The sequence below is a fragment of the Vidua chalybeata genome, chromosome Z, assembly GCF_026979565.1.
Source record: "Vidua chalybeata isolate OUT-0048 chromosome Z, bVidCha1 merged haplotype, whole genome shotgun sequence".
Taxonomy (NCBI): Eukaryota; Metazoa; Chordata; class Aves; order Passeriformes; family Viduidae; genus Vidua; species Vidua chalybeata.
The window spans coordinates 63,646,995-63,665,919 of NC_071570.1; the positions used below are offsets into that span (position 1 = coordinate 63,646,995).

Consider the following 18,925-nt stretch of genomic DNA (forward strand, 5'->3'; position numbering starts at 1 on the left):
TATGTCCTCTGTTGTCCTTGAAAGAAAATGTTTTTTCATTTTTTAGTTACAGACTAATTTTATAGGATGGTGGGAAAAGCTTCATGTTAAATGATGAGTTTTCTAACTTTTTAAAATGTGAGTTGATTTAGTTAGTCACATGAATCCAGAAACTTGATTTACAAAGACATCTTTACTTAGCATGATTGCAAAGATGCAGGTTACAAACTTAAAATTATTATTATTGTGCTTTGCAAAATGGTGCTTATTATATTTTAATTCTTAAAGCATCTTTTCAGTTAGCATCCGAAAAATGCTTTTGTTTATTTATGCTTCAAAACTTCCTATGATTATGGTTCAGAAAAGTCTAGAATGGTAACAAACATTTCTAAAAAAAAATCATGGAACTATTGTTACTTTTTGTTAGTTTGTTTGTTGGTTTTGGTTGGTTTTGTGTGTGTGTGTGGGGGTTTTTTTTTGTTGTTTTTTTTTTTTTTCTATAGGAAGAGAGATGATCCAGCAAGTCTCAGCTTTATGGAATATAGTAAATTACAAATTTCATTAGTCTTACAAAATAAACGTATGTGTTTTCTTCTCGGCAGAGAAATAAGTTGGAGAAAATTACAAGAAGTCCTAAAAGAAAATTCTAAAACTGGAAAAGGCAATTTCTTTGTAGTAGTGATTTTATCAGATTAAAATTAGTTTTTTGATCACTTCACTGTCATGGGCGGTCCAAAATGTTGTGAACTAGATTAAATTTTCTGGCAAATGTGGAGCTGTTACAAGAATTTGACTCTTATATTTCTAGATTCTAGATAAGCAATTAGTTGAAATAAATTCTGCTGGTTTCCATATTTTGCAGATGCTCTCGAATTAATTCATGTAAGCTTTATCCCTGGATTCATCAATTTAGTAATAACAGAAGATCTGCTGATCAGATACGACCAATTTATTTCCCAGATGTTGATCCTCACAGTCTTCCTTCTGGTTCAAACTTCTCTATGACAGCAGGGGATTTTCAGGAAATTTATTCTGAGTGCAGTGAGTAAATGCAAACTTCTAGGCTATCCATCTGACTTTACAGTCTTCTAGAGTATTTGGGACAGATTATAAAGAGAATGGAAGTGTATGTACCAGTATTAAGTATACAGAACTAGCTGTAGCAAGATTCTCATATTCAGAATATTTCTATCAATAGATCTATTTCTTACTACAAATCAGCTTTTCTTCCTAGTTATAGAAAATGTGGACACCTCCTTGTCTAACAGATCTTGCAGGAGCCTTCCTTGCAGCTGCTTAATTTTCTGAAGATTCTGTATTTAACAGTAGAACATGCAAGACTGGCATAAATTAAGACCTCTAATATTTTTTATTTACAGAACTTAAAACTTTTGCTATTTCAATAATACCTGTTCAGAGAAAAATAGGGAGACTCATGCTTTAAAAGGTAGACTTTGAAAATTCCTGCATGTTGAATTAAGTAGTTAAAAACAGCTGGGGAGATATTAAAATACTGAGTAAAATGTTTAAAGCTAAGTGACTTCTGAAATTACACTTTAGTGTGCAGACTTGTATTGTTCTAGATACTAAATGATTGGGGATTTTTGCAGTTGTATTTTTAACAGTTGTCATAATGAAATTTATAGCACAGGTGAGTAATAGCACACTTGGGGCTTCATTTGTATATAATGTGTTACAAAATTTGCATTTTACTATATATATATAATTTTATATAATGTATGAACAGTTTTGTTAAGTGAATAAGTAGTAATATTGTAGTGTGTGTATGTGTAAATATGCACACATGAATACAGGCCAAATGAAGCCAAATTTAACAGTTTTTAATGTAAACCAAAATACTTTACTTGCAAAACAAAATAAAGATCCTTTAGCTGCTGTTAGTTGAGGGTGATTCTGAGAGTATCAACAAATATCAGGGTTAAATGATGAACTTTTACAGGGTTAAAATCACTGAAACTAATCTCTGTATAATTTGCTCTTTCCATGCAGATACGTGGGACTGTGTAGCTACTTGCTTTTTCATAGATACAGCACATAATGTTATTGATTATATTGATACTATATGGAAAATACTAAAGCCTGGAGGAATATGGATAAATGTAGGCAAGTGTGACCAGCTGCTCTTTTTGACTTATTTTTGAAAGTATATTTAAGAAGTATGTGTAAATAATTGTGTCTATGCAGCAAACTGTACAGATAGAAAAATATAGGGCTTGGAAATTATCTCAAGTTTTCAAAATATGTTTAAATGTTTGTTAGTTACAATCAAGTCAACACTGTGATTTTTAAATAGGCAAGTAAATCTTGCCTGTGGCAGTTTTTGCATTCATGCATCAAACGTTTGTTTTTTGACAAATGTAGTATTCTGTGTTGTTCTTTGCTATTTTTCTAAGAAAATAGAACTTTAAAATACATCCATGCTCTTTTGGGTTTTTTTTCCAATGTCTAATTGGTACTCTGCCTTGAAGCAGAAGTTTTGGGAATATGATTTGATTGGAGTCTTCCATGGTGAAAGAATGTTAGACATGACACAGGCATTAAACATTATGCACAGTAAAAACTGGTCAGTTACTGGTCAATCTGTCACTCTCTCTGTCGCAGCCAGTAAGAGTGCTAGCAGAGCTCGTAGGCAGACTTAAATGTTCTGAGCAATAGAGACAGCAGTGATGCTTGACTGAAGAAATTTTAAGATACAGAAAACAAAATCTGGTAGGAAATGTTGCAAATTGTTGAATAAGAGCTAAAGTAATTAGTTTTTATTTTTCATTGATTCTGAAATTCATTATAAGAATCATATTCAAGTAACAGCAATATGTTCTTTTGTCAGTATTTATAGAATCATAGAATGGTTTGGCTTGGAAGGGATCTTAAATATGATCTAGTTTCAGCCCTCCCTGGCAGGGAACCTTCCATATTTTTGAGTATGTGAATCTGGATATAAGTGTTGCGCTAGCAGTGTATACTTTTGACTTTTAACACATATTTTGTCCTTTTGGTAGCCATTTCTGTTGTATCTTTCTACTTCAGGTCCTCTCCTTTACCATTTCGAAAACTTGGGAAATGAACTTTCCATAGAATTAAGCTATGAGGATATAAAAAATGTTATCTTGCAATATGGATTCCATATAGAGGTAAGAAGATAGTGTAGTTTGCAATAAGCAGTATTGTTATGAATCGGACAAACTGCTTTGGATAAGCCACCATAAATTTCATTCAATATAATGGCATATATTAATGACTTCTAGGAGTATTATGTATCTTGCAAATTACTTGCTTTTCTCATTTTATAAGAAGTGCATAGATGAGCCTCATAATCCAGTAACAATGTAGCATTTTCTTGTATAGTTCCTGTGCAGAAGCTGTCTTGAAAACTGCTGCTTTGTTTTCAGGTGGAGAAAGAATCTGTACTGTCAACTTACACTGTGAATGAACTCTCCATGATGAAATACTACTATGAATGTGTGTTGTTTGTGGTGAGAAAACCAGAATAGGAGTGGTTTGAATAGGTTAATGAGAAAATAATATTAGCTTGAAAGCTAGAAATGAGAATAAAATCATCTGGTGATGTATGGACATAACCTCAAATCCGTGGTGCCTTCTTGTTCCTAAGAGGATATAGATAGTGTCTATTTTCTTAATAACTCTATTGCTATTCAGACATATACTATGCCATGGATATTCATAATACACTTGTGAAAGATTAAATGTTCACATGCACTGTCTTTGTGCTTTGGAATGCATTAATATAAAAACAAAAGTGTTTTCTTGAGAATAAAATTTAATGTTTGCCATAACTAGGCTAATTGTCTGCTAATGCTGCCTCATTTTCATAGAGTTACAGTGCTTTTTTCCCTACTTGATGATATTAGGAATGCATGGAGGTGCTTACTGTACTAGCTGTATCACTTTTAGAGAAGTATTTGTAAATGTATACTTAAATTATGAAGTCTGAAATAGTTGGGAAGTGGTAAAATTATTCTTGACAGATAAAATAGTCATCAGAACTGTTAGAGCATTTCCTGTGCAACTGAAGTAAAATAGAATATGATACAAATTCTTATCTTTGGCTGTACCACTTTTAAAGGTTTAACCAAAAACCAGGAAATTAAAAATGCTGTGTGAAAGCAGAACAGTGAGTGAAGAAAAAACAGACTATCACAGAGAAGCAGTGTTAACCTCAGTTCAGGAAAACACCGGTCTGGATTAATCTTAGTGTTGGAACTGAAATGTGTTAGATGCTTTGCCTTCTTGAAATAACACTGATTTTGAGTCATCTTCTTAGTGTTTAAGCCAGAACTTTTAAAGTTAATAAACATAGCTGAGTTATCCATGCCACATGTAGGTAGTACAACATAAAAATACCTGTCAGAGCAGTGAAGTTACAGGTAAATATGTGCTATAACCTAATTACTTCCACCTGAGCCAGGATATGCAGGCCAGATAGACAATTTCCTTGTAACTTCAGACACCTTACGCTTGTGATGTCTTGGTTCCTCCTAATAATGTGGTTTTTTCCCACCTAATATATGTGGCTTAGGTGAATATTTAATCTACAAGTCATGATACTATACAAGAAGCTGTCATGTCACATACAATCTCATGTCACTTTGAAGTTATGTAAGAAATGAGAAAAAACATAATTAACAGTTACTAGTCCGAGATGAGGTGTCATGTTAAGCATTCTGTTTGCGTAATATATTGATTACCGTAAGTGCCATTTGGATGCATTTTCAAAAATACATTTAAAATATAAAACCATTATGATGAGGGCTGATTTTTTTTTTCCTTCTTTGGCTAAAAGGACACTGGTCAGTATGTGGTTTGTTTCCAATTACTTTTTGTCCTGTCTTTCATGGTGATGTCCTAATCGCATCTCTTTAATAGATCTGTTACAGGCTTTTCAGTTTTTCTAATCAAGGCCAGAAATTTGTGTCTTTATTCCTAAATTGAAAATCTGCAAGGAGGGAAAACAAACTTTTTAAAAAAAATATTTTCAACACTGAGTAAGAGAGCGCGTGCTTGTATATGTTTCAGTATTACGCTCCCTTCTGCTCAGAATCCTGATTGAGAACAGAGGCTACTGGTCTACGGAAGTTTTTAAGTTTGGCTTAAACTACTGTTCTTTGAACTCTCTTATTTCTAAAAGTGCATGAACTGTCAAAGTTCTTCCCTGTTCCAAGGGAGATGTGTTTAAAGATTAAACACTGCTATTCAGCGAATAATTTAAAAGTACTTTGTAACTAAACGTAATAAACCACATGTTTTAATTTCCAAATCTGTCATGGTTTGACAGGAAGGTGTATTTGGGAAGGGGTATTTTCATGGGGGTGCTGGCATTGCGCCAGCGTCAAACTGTGACAGCATCGTACTATTTAATTTTTGAGAAAATTTGTGATTCTTTGCTTTCATTATGCTTTTTTTCTCTTAGATAGAATATGATTAGTAATTTAGTTGATTTTCAAGCTTCTTGAAATAAGGCAGAGGTTAGTTGAATGTCAATGAAGCTGATGCTGAGTAGCATATCTATCTCTAATACTACCCAGTTACTGCCCCTTACACAGTCTGTAACTTGAAATGTGCTGTTCTGTTTTTCAAAAAAAAAGCAATGGAACTCTTCATTTATGGTTAAGTGTCAATATCCTGTGTTCTGGTGGTTTTTTTTCCATGTTTTTTTCATGTTGTCATAGATGCCATTTTTGTATGTTCTCTGACAATATTTTTATATATGGTATAATACAGCGATGCGCTTCTATTTCTGATCTAGAAAATGCTGGGTTTTTTTTCCAGAGCATTCTGCTTTTAAATTGCAACAGTCACATTAAGAGTTGGAAGCAAAATAATCTTGTGAATGAGCTGTCAGTCACATTAAGAGTTGGAAGCAAAATAATCTTGTGAATGAGCTGTCAGTAGTGTTTTATCTTCAGTCCCATTTTTGAGTTCTTAGAATTCACCACTTGTACAGGGATAATTGTGTACACCACCTGTACACAATGCACAGGGATAATTGTGTATTAGAGAATTTGATCATTGTTTTATTTAGTTTTATATGCAGGAGGAAATGCTCCAGGTGTTCATCAGCTAAGACTGTTTTATTTTAGATCACTATTAAACTATACATGGTAACAAGTGTAAAATAAAATGCTGCATAATCTTCAGCATAAAACTTCTTTATATGGAGTTTGATAAGTGTGAAGTGTCCTGTATTTTTTTTCAATGTGTTACATTCTAAAATTGGTTGCAAAGATGGTAAGAATGGGAAGTTTCATGTCTCTGTGTGCACTTCCCACAGTTTTCAGTGTGTGTAATTGTGAAAAATGCATATGATTTGCAAATATTAAAATGAATACTACATGTGTTATGTTGGAAAGTTATGCTGTATTAATCTCTTTTAAGTAGTGTGGTAAGTATAGTTTTTAGGCTATAGCATAATATTAAAATAGAAACTATGTGATGTAAGATACTTTTTTGTAACTAGCTCAAGGAATGGAAAAGATAATCAAGAAATTCTTTGCATTATCCTATTTGGATATAGATAACAGCAGCAAGACACCAAAATCTCAAGAGAAGAATTATTGCCTCCTTATCAGGACTATTCAGACTTTTTCCAGACTTCAAAGAGCCAAAAGAATTGATTTACAAGATTGGGGGCGGGGGGGGGGGGCAGAAATTAAGCAGAAGACATCCTTTGTTTGAAAAGACTATTTGCATTATGTATGAGATCTATGAATATGCAACAGGCTATTGCTTTTAAGGGTTAATCCTTTGTTAGTGAAGTGTGTTTCTATTTATGATAGTAATGCAATGATTGACTCTCACAATTAACAGACAAATATCATGTATATTGGTTAAGAAAAGTTTTATAGATTTATAGTTATGTTTTACCCCCTCGCGTTGTTATCAGAGACAGCCGGGGTTGGGACAACTGGGAGGGTTGGCTTGTCACTGTGGCGACATGTGACCTCCCATCAGGATATGAGGAACTCATCTCCACCACTGGACAGCAAAGAACATTGGGAGGGGGTTAAAGGGTTAAAAGGCGAAACCTCCATTGTGTGGGCGAGCACATGGTGGGGATAATCCATTGCTCTCGGCGCTGTAACATTTTCTCTATTCAGTCTTCTGTTGTATTTTTGATACGGTTTAATAAATCTTTCTAAAATTATGAAGTGAGTAGCCATTTTCTCATATATGGCAGAGTGCCAGACACCCGGATATCCGTAATTTTCTTTTTACTGTCCTTTATTGTCCTAACTCTGATTGTCCAAATTCTTATTGCTCTAATTTTTACTACTATTTAATAGAAGTTATAAAAACTTTTAAAATTTTAAAACAAGTGAAAGTGATGGGCATTTTTCACAGTAATGGACCGGGTTTTTTGGATAGTAAGAGAGTGCGGTAAGACTTGAGGTCTCGCGTGTTCGGCTCCCTCCTCGGCCGGCTGAGGCTCCGGCTGCGAGGGCGCTTACCGCCCGTTCCTCCCGTGAGGCAGTGCGGTGGACAGCTCCGCCCCCCGGCGGCGGTGCCGCGTGTGGCGCTCATGCGCGCTGCGGCGCGCCCCCACCGCGCATGCGCCGGCGGGGCACACGAGCTCCGCGGATCCGCCGGCGCGCGGCCGTTATGGCCAAGCGGCGCGCGGAGCCGCTGGTGTGCCACGTGCCCGCGAAGCGGCCGCTGCGGGACCCAGCGCTGCCCCGCGCGGGCGAGCGGCGTCCCCGGGCAGAGCCGGGCTGCGCGGCCCCGGCCGCGCTCAAGCGCCCGCTGGAGGAGGCGGAGGCGCCGCCGGGAAAGCGGCTCGGGCCCGGCGCCCCCCGTGCGCAGCCGGGGGACGCGGGCGGCGGGCGGCGGCGGCGCGGCGGGACTGTGGCGCCCCAGGACGCGCCGGCGGCGGAGGGACGCGCGGGCGGCCGGGGCAAAGAGCGGGCCGCCGCCGCCACCGCCGAGGTAGCTGTGCGGAACGGGCCCGCTTCGCTCGTCCGTGGGGAGGGAAGTGGGGGGCGGTGCCGGTAACGGCTGAAGCGTGTCTGCAGGACGCGGGTATCCGCTGGGGGTGCTGGCGGGCCTTCGCCGGGCGCGGCGGGGCGCTCGGTGCCGGCCAGTCCCATCTGCGCCTCCTGGCCGCGGGCATCTTAAAGCTCCTTTTACTTTTGTATTCCTCGAGGTAAGAGAAGTATCATGCAGCTTTACCGGTTCGTTCCCCGCTCCGTGCCATGAAACAGCCTGTCCACCTTACCTGAGGTTATGCTCAGCTTCATCCCTGTCCAGCAGAGCGGGGGAAGGTTGCCGAGGTTATTCTGGTGTTGCCTCTGTTGTGTGAGGGTGAGGGCTAGGCTCGCTACAGCGTCAGCTTCCTAAACTTCGTGTTTTGACATTTAATAGCAATGCCAGAGCTAAACCTAAAACATGTTTAACCTAAACATTTAGCGGAGGCAGTGGTCTGAGGAGGGGCGTCAGTGTCATAATGATTAGAGTATATTGAAACGAGTTTTCTGGTTAACTTTGAACAATATACATTTTTCTTCCTGACCTTGACTGCATTTTACACAGTAGTTCAGCAAACAAAATTTGGTACATATGAAGAAAATTGTAATTAAAAAAAATAAACCAAAACCCCCGCACAACCAAAGCATATTGTGATCAGATATCACACATTTCAAAGACAGACGTTTGGTACATGTTAAACTAACTTTTCCTCCCAGCTGGATCTTGAAAGACTATTAGACTCAGTGATACAGAAGTGGCAGAAAGTCTGATCAGGTTAGATGGGCTTTGACAGACAGTTGAGGACTTTCATTTCGATAATTTGAGGCCTCGCACAGTATAACACCCACATACAATCTTTAAAGAAAACAGTGCCTTTTATTTTTCATGCTCTGCCTTTTTGTGTTTTCTTGGTTGATTGATTTGTTAGTGGGTTTTATTGATGATGGTAAAATTAAGGCAGGAAGAAATTCAGAAAAAAATCTATGTCATATGAATATTATACAGCCATTTTAAACACAAGCATTTATTTTATTTTATTTTTGAAGACAGAACACATATATTCATAAGTGTAGTAATTAAACAAATTGAACAAACCTCTGTGGAACAGTTTTGACTCCTGTCACAGGTATACTTACCCTTGGTGTTACTTGGCATAATTCTGTAAGCTTTAGCAGTGATTGGAAGGCCACAAGCCCTTTGAATTTCCACACAGTAAAGATTGGTTCTCTATATAAAATATTTTTCTAGGTTTGTATTTTTAACAGGTTGTTTCTCTCAGCACAATATTGTATAAAATTGTTTTAGTTTTAAAATAAAGCTTGGTTAACACTTCAGGATAGAGATATTTCTTCTAGTTTTTGTGTGTCCCACCTGTATATTTTAAATGTTTTATAATTATATTTCTGATGATGATGTTTAAACCTTTCTGAAAATACAACCTCTAGGTTGGTATTATTCTTTGCTGTTTATGGCTTGTGTATTTCATTACATTAATAAGTATGATCAGGATGCTGTTAATTTCACAGTGTTTTGGTTAAAGTTTAAAGCATCATACTGCAGTTGGCCAGAGAAGAAAGATTATTTTAATTCAAAGTACACTTCTGCAACTAGAGTTGGAAAACGAACTCCTCAAATATTATGCAACTTAGTCCATAGAAATGGAGCTTTTGTATGTCTGAGCTTGCCTACCTTGTTGCCTACCTTGATAGAATTTCTACTCAAAACCTGTGGTGGTGCGTTGTTTTCCCTGGTCCCAGGCAGCTCTGCAGAGCCCGGCTAGGGCGCTGTTTCTTGGCGGGACCGGGGCTGCTGCGCGGCCCCGGGCACTGTGGCATTCCGCGCATTGGGGTGGGGCTGGCCGCACTCTGTGGCCGGTGCTGGGACAAGACAAAGAGGCGAAGGAATGTCCAGTCTGTCCACGCAGTTGGCTGGAGAGCTTTTATTGTCGCGTGGAGCTGCGATGGAGAACCGTGGCCACTCCCTAGCGCCGCATGGACAAAATGGCGATGGGACCGAGGGCACATGGGATTTTATAGGGGGCGGGCCGACGGGGGCAGAAACCCTCCCGCCCAATGGGGACAGGGACTGCGGCAACCAATGGGGACACGACGGGTGTGTACAGGGTTCCAGGACGAATAGGGAATGCAGGAATGGGGTAACAGACACAGAACTCTCAGGAGTGGACAGAGGGGTGGCTACAGGACTGGCATGGTGATGCTCCAATGGTGAGTGACCCGGAGCAGACCACCACGGGGAGAACATGGGGGTACACAGGAGTACACCGAACCGGCTAACTAACATATATCAGAACCCCTAATCTGGGATTACCCAAACCCAAGATGCAACATATCCCTGTTTTTTAATGTATAAAAAAGGATGGCTATTTGGACTTGTTCGTTGCTCGTGTGGTCGCTTCTTCACTCAGCTTCTGCTCGTGTTGTTTTCTTCTGCTGCTGTGATGGCTGCCCTTTGCAGATGGAGAGGGCTTGCTGCAATGATGCTGGGGCTGGTTCTTCTTCGGGTATTTGGGGATAGGGGAACTGGGACAACAATTTATTACAAACACATGGACTGGGAACATAAACGGACTGGGGTAGCTGAGGGGATTTTCCTTTGGCTTTGGGGCAAAAACATTTTTTAAAGAGATACAGAATCCTTTTTCTCCTTGCAGTGCCTGCGGTTTGATGCGACCCCGCTTGGTGGGGTCATCTGTTGCACTCACAGGCGCTCTGATGTTGTGACTCACCACCTGCACTACTTGATAGATCACAGGTCCCCTTGAGGTGCTGTGGCCTGCCTCATTTCTATCCTCATGCGAGGCAGATTTGCACTCCTGTTTCAGTTTTTTTGGATAGTGGGGTCCCCCTTCCCCCCGCCCCCCCCTCGCTGTCCCTGGGGGTGCCCTCCTCAAAAATGGACATTGGATTACAAAATGTCCCTTCCGATCACAGTGGAAGCATCGGTGTTCTGATGGAGACTGCCTCCGAACAACGTTCTTTGGAGGCACAGCAGCCAAGGCAACCATGTGGTTTCTGGGCTTTTCTGGGATCTCTTTTATCTTGAGCTGTATTTCAGCATTCATGGATGTTGTTTCTGGGACAAGCTTGTCTTGGACCTCTGATCCTTCTACATGCCTCTCAACTGCCACTTTGACCTGATCTGTGGAATCTGCAAAAGGCTCAGAAACCTGCTCCTGCTCCTCCCTCCCCCTTCTTCCCTGCCCCCCGGATCTCCGGGTACCATGGGAATGTGGAGGCAGGGCACGGGGGACAGGACAGGGGCTGCCCCATTCCTGAGGCAGCGGGGCAGAGAGGGAGAGGGTGGAGCTGATGACGAAACTGGGAGAACATGTAAAGGACTGGAGGGAATGCCCACACAAGGGGGAACAGTGGGTGGGGGAGTGATCTGATCTCCCGAGGGGGCGGTGCCCACACCCACAGGAAAGCAGGAGGGGATTGGGTCAAAGGCTGGGATGAAGGGAACAAAGGGGAGAAAAGGATTATGGGAAGAAGTCGCCCCCTCATGCGCCCACCCTCCATTTTGGGAAGACAATGGCACCTGTGGTGGTGCGTTGTTTTCCCTGGTCCCGGGCAGCTCTTCAGAGCCTGGCTAGGGCGCTGTTTCTTGGCGGGACCGGGGCTGCTGCGCGGCCCCGGGCACTGTGGCATTCCGCGCATTGGGGTGGGGCTGGCCGCACTCTGTGGCCGGTGCTGGGACAAGACAAAGAGGCGAAGGAATGTCCAGTCTGTCCACGCAGTTGGCTGGAGAGCTTTTATTGTCGCGTGGAGCTGCGATGGAGAACCGTGGCCACTCCCTAGCGCCGCATGGACAAAATGGCGATGGGACCGAGGGCACATGGGATTTTATAGGGGGCGGGCCGACGGGGGCAGAAACCCTCCCGCCCAATGGGGACAGGCAACGGGAGAGTGATGTAGACTGCGGCAACCAATGGGGACACGACGGGTGTGTACAGGGTTCCAGGACGAATAGGGAATGCAGGGATGGGGTAACAGACACAGAACTCTCAGGAGTGGACAGAGGGGTGGCTACAGGACTGGCATGGTGCTGTTCGGAAACTTACTTAGTTGAAGGTGAATATTTGGTGTTTTATTTTGCCTTCTAGGTATGAATGTTTAGCACTTGTGCCTGTCTTTTGTGCTTTTTTTTTTTTCCATTTTCACACTGCAGTATTGCTGATCTGTAAACCTGAAAGCTTTTGAGAGTAATTTTGCATGTAGTCTTAGTCCAAAATTGAGTATGTGTTTATGAACTCTTAGACTCTAATAATTTTGAACTGAGGGTGTTGTCATTTACTTTATGCATACAAAGCATCAGGGTTCTGATTTTAAGTACTTAGTTCTCGGTTTTTTTAAAAAACTTACTAAAATGTCAGGGAAGTTCAAATAATGCAGGGGAGAATTTGTAAAAGTAGTTGACAGTTTCTGAAACTGCACTGCCTGAGATTTTTTTCAAAGAATTTGTTAGCCACCTGCCCTGCACAGTTCTGTGTGAGTGATGCTGGCCTACTTGCAATACAGACTGGAAAGTCATCCTTTCCACACTTGTCAATTATTGTTAATGCTGTGCTGTACAAAACTTCCAGTTTACAAGAATGGGCGACTACTTTTATTTTGGCTTTCTTCCGGTTTCAGTATAATCAAACCTTTTGTTCCTGTGTCATGGTGTCATTTAATTGGTTTTGGTCTCAGTTAATGGGAACTTTTGTTCTTTAATATTTTCTAAGACAAACTTTCTCAATGAGGAAATTCACATTAGTAGTATTCTATAGGCAAGGAGGCATCTTACTGCTATGAAATGTCTACACCTTTCATCCTCTCTTAATTATTATAGGTTTTAAATCATGCAGAGGTTTTGCAGCAGGAAGTTGTCTCTTAGTACAACAGATTGTAGTTCAGGAGAGGTCTGTGTGGTAACAAATAGAAAAATGTGTTCTTTAAATGAGAGGTATGGTAATTTTATGTACTTCTCTCTTTTGGGAAGAGTGGAGAAAGCATAATTTTTCAGTATTTGAGAAGGTGTAGGGATAGTATTCACTACTGTTTTTTTTTTTTATTCTGTTGCAAAACCAACAGACAAGTAATTAATATTTTCAAGAACCACAGTGTAGAGGCCCATTGAAGTTGACTTAGTCACAGTGTGGATTGCGGTGGTGCTTTGACCCCCTACAGGCTGCACTTTGGTATCTCAGAAATACCAAAACAATTACATTTTATTTGTTTAAAATACTTCTGTTCAACGTCTGTTACAGCTGAGACAGTGAAGTAAAGTATTTAAAAATCTGAATTGTATGTTAGGAAAAATGCAAATCCAATATAACATGGAAATGCATTATTTTAGGTTTGTGACAGCATACACTGTTTTTATATACCAGAAGAAAAAACATGCTCATGACCTAAGGAATGACTTAATTCATTCCTCTTCCTAGATATATCATGTCCCTAGAAACATGTACAGCTTGGCCACTGTTGATAACTGTGACATGTTTATAAACAGGCAGTGCACTTTCTCATAGACATTTAAAAAAAAATTAAAATTCTGCTGCCATATTAAATTAGTAGATGAGGATGTGTTTGTTTCTCCAAGGTTTTTTGAGATACTATCTATTTAGATATTTTGGAGCATTGTGTTCATAATGCCAAGGTTGTGGGTTTCCTCCCCATACGGGCAATTCCTTTAAGAGCTGCACTTGCTGATCCTTGAGGTCCCTTGCAGCTCAGAATATTCTGTGATTCCTAAGCTTTCCTCTCTTGAATACAAAATTTGAATACAGAAAAGAAAAAATAGAATGTTGTTTAAATACTATAAAATGCTCTATTTATCCTGTATGTATCATCCCTCTGAGTTGCTGTTAAGTAGCTAAATACATTCTTTTGAATACCAGTTTCTAAATGTGCATGAAAATTTTATACTATTATGAGAAGAAAAAGCAGTGAGCCATTTTTGTATGGAAAGTCCAGTAATTGCACAAGTTTTGCACCTTTTTTTCTGTGCAAAAATCGTAAGCTGAAGAAATTTATGGAATTATGGAAGCTGTTACATAATTCTTTGCAAGAATACTAAAAAAGGCAGAAGTAAATCATGATCTAGTTAAGAATCATAAAATAGTTGTTAATATGAAATAGCTGAGTAATTCTTCCTAGATTCAGTTTCTCATATAAAAAATTTATTTTTCTTATTTTCTGCTGCTGATATACACATTAATGTTTTGTTAACTTTTTGTTCATTTGTCTCTTTTCAAAGCAAGAAGAAGAATTCTGTCAATATAACTCATTCCTGTACTGGAGACCACCACTGCCTGCTATTGATTTGTCTGATATTCAGAACCTAGATGAAGAGACTCCATCGAGTGCTAAAACTGCTGCAAGGACTGATACTGCAGAGACTGAAATGGAAACCTGATCAGTTGTTTCATAGCTGTGCGTCTACTCCCAGGAAACTTGTTTCCATTGAGATTTGGGTTTTGTTCCTTGGGTGAATAATAAGCCTGCTTATATGGTCTTGGAGAAACTGTTGTGGCAGTCTTCAAAAGCAAATCTGAGTTGCCTTAGTGGATGGGATAAACGGTATTGGGTACTTAACAGGAAGCTGTCTGAAGGTGGGTAGTAAGGAGAAGCCAACAGTGTAGCAAGAACACGTGAAGACATGGAGGCAGACTAAAAGAAGAATATAGAAAACTATACTTTGGGATGCAATTAAAAGAAATGGGGATATGTTACATGTCAAAAGGAAATGCAAAATCATTTTGTCTGTCCTGAACAAAAATTACGTGGTACGTGAAAGTGAAATATTTAATGTGTGAATTTATCATAAAGCACACAAGCTCTAGTGATTTCTAATGTGGTTTTTTTTTTTCTGTATAATAGCTAAACCAAAAAATAAGAGTCCATCAAAATTGGACAAAGCATTCCCTTTTCTATGCAAACCAGAAACCAAGTGTGGCAGGGAAGGGGAAGGAAAGGGGGCTACTTTCTGCTGAAAGCTGCTGCTGTTCTGAAAGGTTTCACATTCTCATTGAGAAAAAGTTTTTTCACCTTCTCTTTTTCACATTACGGACAGCAGTGGGCACCCAGTTTTTTATGTTTTTGGTTCATTCTAAAGTTATTGCTATTCTTAGTCTTTGTGAAGTTGCTCTGAACTAGTAGATAGCATCTGAATGACAAGTTTGGGCAGATATGTCAAGGAATGTTAGTGCAATATAAAATGACCACACACACTCTTTCAAACTATACTGAATGAGGTGTAGTTTTTGCAGAGACTGTGAATCTTGCAGAAAGTTTTTGCAGAAGCTCATTCTAATAGTATTTTTTTGCTGTGAATTATGAACTTAATGTTTGTGATTTGCAATTTATTTACAAATTGAAGTACAATTAGAAAGACATCTTTAATAATAGACTGAAGTGGTATGGGAAGACTTACATTTTGGAATACGATTTGTCTTTAAAGATAGAAAACATTGTATTTTTTCTGTAATTACTATTGGAAAAGGCAACTTTTGAATTTTATTTTTTTCTAATACTGTGTTTGTTAAAGGACAATAAAGTTTTGCCTGTGTGTATCTGAAAACTTTGGCACTATTACTATGTGAAGTTCTTGTCTTGATTTCATAAGATTGCTGCTTCTGTATATTTATTGATTTATTAGGTCTTTTTGCTTAAAATAGTGATCTTGTCAGCTTCCTTGGTAAACACTTGGAAACTTTTTGGAATTTGTGCTGCCTAGGTATCTGTATTTGTTGCTTCTTCATTTAGCTTGTTGAGATCTCTGAATACTTTCTGAAGAAAGGGGGTGGCTTAGGGACTTAAGCAGTTCAAGGTGCCTCTTTGGATATCCTTCTGCTTTCTATCAGATTAGTTGGATACATATTTGGACAATATGTATTTTTCTCAGACAGTTTTAACATTTTGTTTAAGTCCAAATACACCAACTTGTCTTAGGAGGTACTTTGAAATTTTTCTAAAAAACAAACTCCTTTTCTGGCAAGAAGGCTATGAAACTGCTATTTCATGTTTACTATAACAAAAATAAATTAGTGGAAAAAAATAGATCTATTAATTTGTTGAAGTGTTTGAATTGGTTATATGATCCATGTTTTGACCCTATATAGTACATGCGTTCCTGTGAGTTTTATAATAATTTCAGACCATCCAGTGTTCTCAAGATCCAGTATTTTACATTATTAGCTAGTATCTTTGCAACACACTGCTCACTTAAAATCTGCTTGATGCCTCACTCACAGTAGATACATCCTAGCAATAGCCTGCATTTTATTACTAAAATCTGTCATTCCACTCTGTTCATGGGACAGAAGATGTTTTATTATGGTCTTTCGAATACATGTTTGATCTATCCCATAATCAGATAAATAGGTCCTTTACAACAAATTAAGCTTGCAGTGTGCTGTAAGCCATATGTTTACTTCATTTGCAATTGTGCTGTCGGCAAGCACTTTCCTCATAATTTGTTCCAGTTGTGGACTCTGTTGCAGGCTGGAATGTTATGGCTACTTTTAGAATGTTTCCTGAGCTGATTCATTTTTTCCATTCATCTCTTTGCAAATAGAGGTAAATTTAAAAGCCTTGGAAAACTATTTGAAATTACTCTTGAGAGTCTGGGTTATACAAAAGGCTGGGGCAGTAACGGGGAGTGATGACAAATACATAAATTTTGCATTAGAGCTGACAAAAGGCATGATAACTTGGATTTCTCAGTGTCTGGTGTCTCCAGATGCCATATGACACTGAACTACCAAATTGCTGGTCTTGACTTCTAACCCCATTTTTCTAGAGGCTTTTCATTCAAAAGCTGCATATAAACTCTATGTAAGCTTAAAAGTTTTAATTTGCATATACATTAGCATCCAATGAAAAGAAAATGTTTTAAGATAAAGAAATGTTTTAATATAATGTTTTTAGATAAAGAAATGCCATCACACATCAAAGCAATCTGGTAGCTGCATACTGACTGACACTTTTAATTTGGTATGGTTTTAAATTTCAGAATAAAAAATTAATTTATATTTTCTATAGTTAAGTGGGAGTTTGGTATTCTCTAAAATACTTTTCTCTAAAAGGAAAAACCAGTGTTACAAGCTTAAGAACTTGTAAGGGGTAACCACACCTAGACACCACCGGGTTCATCAGTTGCTGCATCAGCAAGTTGCACAGTAAGGGTACAGGCATAATAGTAAGTCAGATATGGGAGTTAAATATGTTCCAAAACAGATTTAAACAGCAAAGTAGCATGACCAACTTTAATAAATCTGTTGCATTATTCTAAACTGTTTTAGATTGTCTGATTTGTGTTTATTGAAGGCCTGCACTATGTTTATGGTTCCTAAGATAGATAAGCCTCCGGGAGGAGATTAAAGCTCAGTCCAGATCAGGACAGTGAAGAAATACTGTGAAAAACAGGCTGCATAAATTAACATGTGTTGGTAAGTAGACTGTGGTAGAAAGAAAGGGGAAAAAAAGTGGAGGATGGAAGGTAGCTGATCATGAAGTAACTCAGCCTGTGAGTGCAGGTATAGTTGGCCAGCAGATCAATGACAAGAATATTTTCAGTATCAGCTCCATCTTCAGCACAGCAACATTACAGTAATTTGAATATGGTATCAACTAAATGTAATAGGTTTCTCACTGTTTTGACAGTTGCTGGTTGATTTTTTTCCTGTTGGCCAGGAATTTAATGGATTTTTAAAAAGCATGTTTGTATATAGGGACTTGGAAAATATATAGGGTCCTTCATACAGAATATAGAAGTGTGGAAATGTATATATTAACAGGTGAAATTAAAGATAATTACTATCCAGCATCTGCCAGTATGTTCTAACCAGAACAGGAGATTCATTTGGGGAAATTAATGTATTCTTTTTTGAAAGCCTCTGACCACAACTGTGGGAAGAGGAGTTAGACTGCACAGACTCACTGTTTCCTGCAGCAAAACTTGTGATTAAAGGAGCATTTCATAATAACTGAGATGCCTGGGCTGGCTTAATTACTTCCATGCCTACAGTTATAACTTAGACACTCTAGGTGGCAATACACATTCACAGCAAGTTACCATGAATCTGGAAAATGTTTTGGGTATACTTTTATTCCAGACTGCTACTGAAAATTCAAGCAGTGACATCATGAATGCTAATCATTTCCTTACTTTATGCATAAATAAGGACAGATCAACTCACAAGTCCCTGTTCATAAGGTGACACAAGGTTTTCAGCATAATTAGAGTAAAAACGTTGTGTCAAGGAGCTTTGATTCTCTTAATTCTCTCCAAATCTCCTCATCCCCCCAAAAAAACAAAAAGCAGCCAAACAAACCCAATTATCAATTTAATACATGGGATTTTGTTGTCACTACTTTGTAACACAGTTTCCTTTATTTAGGACTGGGGAACAAGCTTTATCAGATTTCATGTTGGATGGAAACCACCAACATGTTGGTGGCTGAATGCTACTTGAAATGTCTAAAGTAAGGAAGTGTCTAATATAAGGAAGAGAAAGGTAAGTGCTAATTCAAAAGAAACTAACTTTATTTAGTTAGTATTTAAATGTTTGTATATAGGTAACTATTTGCAGGGTATGAAGAAAATTAGAGAAGGGAGATACTAATTTTCCTATTTCCTGATTAAAATTCCTACTTCATGCTTTTTGTATTAGAGAATTTGATTGTGATGTATGGTATATTTTAACAGTATATTTTAATTACTGTTGCATTTGAAAGTAATAGTTGTAGTCAGTAGTAGTTTATGTTTTTAATATTCTTGGTGAAGTATTCTTGTATTCATGACTTCTTAGTCACTTCTAAGGACTTAAAAAAATATTGTTCTTTCTTCTCTTAAAGTCATAGAGATAATAACATTTTCCCCTACTGAAGGAAAAATAGTGGTATGTTACCATTCCCAGGGAGAAAAATGTGAAAGCCAC

At 38.8% G+C, this 18,925-nt stretch overlaps 2 protein-coding genes across 3 annotated transcripts in view; both read left to right on the forward strand.

Annotated features, from left to right (window-relative positions):
- CARNMT1 (carnosine N-methyltransferase 1) overlaps positions 1-7,162 on the forward strand; it is a 21,179-nt gene extending 14,017 nt beyond the window's left edge. The window contains exons 5-8 of the mRNA XM_053932093.1: positions 842-1,020; positions 1,990-2,103; positions 3,028-3,131; positions 3,390-7,162. Coding sequence (XP_053788068.1) covers positions 842-1,020; positions 1,990-2,103; positions 3,028-3,131; positions 3,390-3,491 — 499 coding nt within the window. The 3' untranslated portion in view covers positions 3,492-7,162. The remainder of the gene's footprint in view (positions 1-841; positions 1,021-1,989; positions 2,104-3,027; positions 3,132-3,389) is intronic.
- Positions 7,163-7,239: 77 nt separating this feature from the next.
- Positions 7,240-17,282, forward strand: CZH9orf40 (chromosome Z C9orf40 homolog). 2 transcript variants are annotated; one of them, XM_053932102.1, is made up of 2 exons: positions 7,240-7,941; positions 14,242-17,282. In XM_053932102.1, the coding sequence occupies exons 1-2, from the start codon at positions 7,567-7,569 to the stop codon at positions 14,398-14,400; spliced, it is 534 nt and encodes a 177-aa protein (XP_053788077.1). In that variant the 5' UTR covers positions 7,240-7,566; the 3' UTR covers positions 14,401-17,282. The 2 variants fall into 2 exon arrangements, with proteins under 2 accessions (XP_053788077.1, XP_053788078.1); XM_053932103.1 differs by lacking the exon at positions 14,242-17,282 and adding an exon at positions 8,159-9,388.
- Positions 17,283-18,925: the final 1,643 nt, after the last annotated feature.